Source organism: Zea mays, chromosome 5 (genome assembly GCF_902167145.1).
Source record: "Zea mays cultivar B73 chromosome 5, Zm-B73-REFERENCE-NAM-5.0, whole genome shotgun sequence".
Classification (NCBI taxonomy): domain Eukaryota; kingdom Viridiplantae; phylum Streptophyta; class Magnoliopsida; order Poales; family Poaceae; genus Zea; species Zea mays.
This window is the reverse complement of record NC_050100.1, coordinates 23,979,802-23,983,896: the sequence shown is the minus strand read 5'-3', so window position 1 is coordinate 23,983,896 and position 4,095 is coordinate 23,979,802. Positions and strand designations below refer to the sequence as shown.

At 45.0% G+C, this 4,095-nt stretch overlaps 1 protein-coding gene across 2 annotated transcripts; it reads right to left on the bottom strand.

The window, feature by feature from the left end:
- Positions 1 to 202: 202 nt before the first annotated feature.
- LOC100280540 (actin-2) lies at positions 203 to 3,820 on the bottom strand. 2 transcript variants are annotated; one of them, NM_001153459.2, is made up of 5 exons: positions 3,635 to 3,820; positions 2,152 to 2,232; positions 1,656 to 2,049; positions 601 to 1,214; positions 203 to 461 (listed from the first exon to the last, which is right to left on the bottom strand). In NM_001153459.2, exons 2-5 carry the CDS (start codon positions 2,209 to 2,211, stop codon positions 396 to 398), a joined length of 1,134 nt encoding a protein of 377 aa, NP_001146931.1. In that variant the 5' UTR covers positions 2,212 to 2,232; positions 3,635 to 3,820; the 3' UTR covers positions 203 to 395. The 2 variants fall into 2 exon arrangements, with proteins under 2 accessions (NP_001146931.1, NP_001394785.1); NM_001407856.1 differs by having other exon boundaries at positions 3,436 to 3,706.
- Positions 3,821 to 4,095: the final 275 nt, after the last annotated feature.

Here is a 4,095-nt window from a genome sequence, read left to right as displayed (position 1 = left end):
CTTTTTTCGTGCTTTGGACCAACCCATCAGACCCAACCCAAATATACACTTATACCTGTTCTTTCTCTCTCTTCTTTCTTCCACGCCTGTAGGTCTGCCAACATAAGCAGGACAAGAAAAATCGGAAAAGCAACAGAAACGATGTTGCAACTTGCAAGCGCGAACTTTGCACATTCCAGCTGGCATCCAAGACCCCATAGAATCAAGTAATAATCCAATCAATATATATCAAACCAAACTACATACTTCATACAGTGCTCGGCTGACTCCACAACGTTACCAGAATGGATATATATATATGCGGCTTGTGGCATACACAAAAAACTGCGAGCTGTAGCAGAGCGACCACCCATAGATATGTCATGAAACAAAGGCATTTCCACGAGGAGTGACGTCTAGAAGCACTTCCTGTGGACAATAGCTGGACCAGACTCCTCATACTCAGCCCTTGAGATCCACATCTGCACAGGGAAAAGATGGACTTAATGTCAGAGTAGCTTCACAAATAAACCTTTTCTCCGCAACCCTACCGTGAGGTGCATTTTCACAAATAAACATAGATTGTGGATACAGAACAGCCGTCGGAAGACTTGGTGTTACCTGCTGGAATGTGCTCAGGGATGCGAGGATTGATCCTCCAATCCAGACACTGTACTTCCTCTCCGGCGGAGCGACGACCTTGATCTTCATGCTGCTTGGCGCGAGCGCGGTGATCTCCTTGCTCATGCGGTCAGCGATGCCAGGGAACATGGTGGATCCACCGCTGAGGACAATGTTGCCGTACAGGTCCTTTCTGATGTCCACGTCGCACTTCATGATGGAGTTGTAGGTCGTCTCGTGGATTCCTGGAGCTTCCATACCGATCATGGATGGCTGGAAGAGCACCTCCGGGCATCTGAAGCGCTCTGCGCCTATGGTGATCACTTGCCCATCAGGCAGCTCGTAGCTCTTCTCAACTGATGAGCTGCTCTTGGCGGTCTCAAGTTCTTGTTCATAGTCTAGCGCGACATATGCAAGCTTTTCCTTGATGTCACGTACAATTTCCCGCTCGGCAGTGGTTGTGAAAGAGTAGCCCCTCTCGGTGAGGATCTTCATGAGGGAATCAGTGAGGTCCCTGCCAGCAAGATCGAGACGAAGAATGGCATGTGGGAGGGCGTAGCCTTCATAGATTGGGACAGTGTGACTGACACCATCTCCAGAATCCAGGACGATACCTGTCAACCAAAACAAAATCCAAATGTGCATTGGCCAACTAAATGAAACAAAAAAATATCCCTGTATCATTTATAAAGAAGGGCAGCCCTGGTGCAGTAGTGAGAGCTGTCTCACTGAGTCACAGGCCGTGGGTTCGAACCAGCCTCTCCGCAATTGCGGGGAAGACTTGCCTCGGTTTATCCCTTCCCCAAAAGGCACTCAGGTGAGAGCCTCTGGCACTGGGTTTGCCCTGCCGCGTGTCATTTATGAAGCAATGATAAAGTCAAGGTGTTCTTTTGCAGAAGATACTAGTGAATTAGATTTAGTTTTAGCTATTTTTGACCAACAAATATGACATTTCACCATTGGTCAATTCAGTTCTGCTGGATGATTAAGATTCCAGACTCCAGAGCAACAAGATGAATGCACACAAATAAAATGATGATTATTTGATCACTTACCAGTGGTACGGCCACTAGCATATAGGGAAAGCACAGCTTGAATAGCAACATACATAGCAGGAACACTGAAGGTTTCAAACATGATTTGTGTCATCTTTTCCCTGTTAGCCTTCGGGTTAAGAGGGGCCTCTGTAAGAAGAACTGGGTGCTCTTCTGGTGCGACACGAAGCTCATTGTAGAAGGTGTGATGCCAGATCTTTTCCATGTCATCCCAGTTGCTTACAATTCCATGTTCGATGGGGTACTTCAAAGTCAGAATACCCCTCTTGGATTGGGCTTCATCACCAACATAAGCATCCTTCTGTCCCATCCCAACCATGACACCAGTGTGACGTGGACGACCAACTATACTTGGGAAAACAGCACGTGGAGCGTCATCTCCAGCAAAGCCAGCCTATAAGAGATGGAAAAAGTGCTTAACATTGACTGAAAATCTAAAAGCTGTATGGAAAAAGAGGAATCATTAGAGAATATGATGCCAAGCGACTACAGTTACCTTGACCATTCCAGTTCCATTGTCACAGACTAGGGGCTGAATGTCCTCTGCGTCAGCCATTTATGTTAAATGATCTGCAATCTGCATGAATGAAAACAATTTATCAGGAGAAGCATTTACCAAGACTGTAGACAAATATGTGCTAATTACTTCAGTAAGGGAGAAAAGGCTGATGTGCCTACTCCCAGCAGAAGACATGAGTAGCACCTTAACAAATTATTATCTATTGACTCAGAAAAGGATGCTAATATATTCCCATTGAGTACTAATATTTATCAAGCACGAAACCAAAACATAAGATATGGTAATTGTGAGAAATCAAGGAAAAACAAATTATGGGTTATCAGAAACGGGCAAACCGCTAATCTTACAAGAATAAAACCCTTTGTGCAACTAAATAATTAATTTAAAATTTTCCATGTATATTAAACAACTAGTTTAATATTAGTTGTAAACATACAAAAAAAGTTAGGTTGGTCTGGCTCTGGAGCATCTAAATTCCAATACATGCAAACACTTTGTGCAATAGCACAAGGAATGACACCAGTTCCTGAAGATTTAGTCAAACACATGGTCAATTACTGAAAACAATGTTGTGAATTCCTCACAAGTCACAACTAAAAACAGTGTCCCTGCTCAGCTGCACTTCTATGGTTCTACACAGCTGCAGCGGCTAATGCCACTTGATGTCTACAGGTTTTCCTGAGTAGCATTTTCTGATCAGAAGGCATTTGATGCATCTGACAGTAGACGGTTCAAGGAATCCAGCACATGCGTGCCAATGTCCAATACACAAACTTCATGACCTTTTCCCTTTTGGTGAAAAGAATTCCATCTCCATGATTTGTGGACATAGTCATATAACATTTCTAACATTTAAGAAATCTTGAAGCAACATTTGTCTATAAACTTAAACTGCTCTGCAGAAGCACAGAATTCGCCAATTTTTTTACAGCCGGATGGAACTATAAAACCAATAAAGAAAATAAGGCCATAGTTTCGGAAGTTTCAAATGAGGACCAATGCAGTTCCGCGGTCATTAAACGACTCTAAACATGAAGATCACAAATTTCCTTTGTATAAATTCTAAGCACAAAGAGCCCTGTAGAGCTCACTTGCACCGAAGAAGTCTGCGTCCATTACTCCATTACCACAGGCTAATATTAGTTGTTGCCATATTATAATACCGAAAAATTATAAAGAGGTCTAGTGTATCACTACTAGCCACCTTAACATAAACACAGGATCGAAACATCCACAACCCACGGAGCACGGGTCACCAACCTCAGCAACTTTGGCGAACCTTACTCCTACTACGGATCCAGAATTTAACAGTCAACCAGAACCTTATACGACCAGCGAACCCCAGACCCCAGATCCCAGTACATCCTATCACGCAGCCTCCAGTCCTCTAGACATCCTCGGCAGCAACAAGAAACAGCAGCATTAAGGAAGTGCGGCAAGGGGCTCTCGATTCGCTCACCTGGAACGGGAAGGAATAGGTTGCGGCGGCGGCACGAAGCGTAGCACTAGCAGGGAGGCGAGCGTGCGGATGGAGAAAGAGTGGGACGTGAAAGGCGCGCGAGATATAGGGCGTGGCGACGGCGAGAGCGTGCTGGGGTAGCAACGGTGGAGGAGGTGGTGGTGGTGGGAGTGAGGTGTAAAGAAGGCCGGTGCCGCACTGGAAAGTTGGGGGAGGGCGGCCGTGCCAACGCGGAATAATTTGCCCACCTGACCTGGGCCAGGACGGCCGGGCACAATGGAGAATCACATCTCTTTTCTTTCAGTTTATCATTGGTGTATCATGTTTTCCTTTGCTTTGTTGCGATTTTATTTTCCATGTAGCATCGAGATCGAGCAAAGGCAGAGGAGCTCTAAGTTCGAATTTTCTTTAACCCAAAATTTCACTGGTTTCTCTTAAGATGATATCACTTTTTAGTGGCG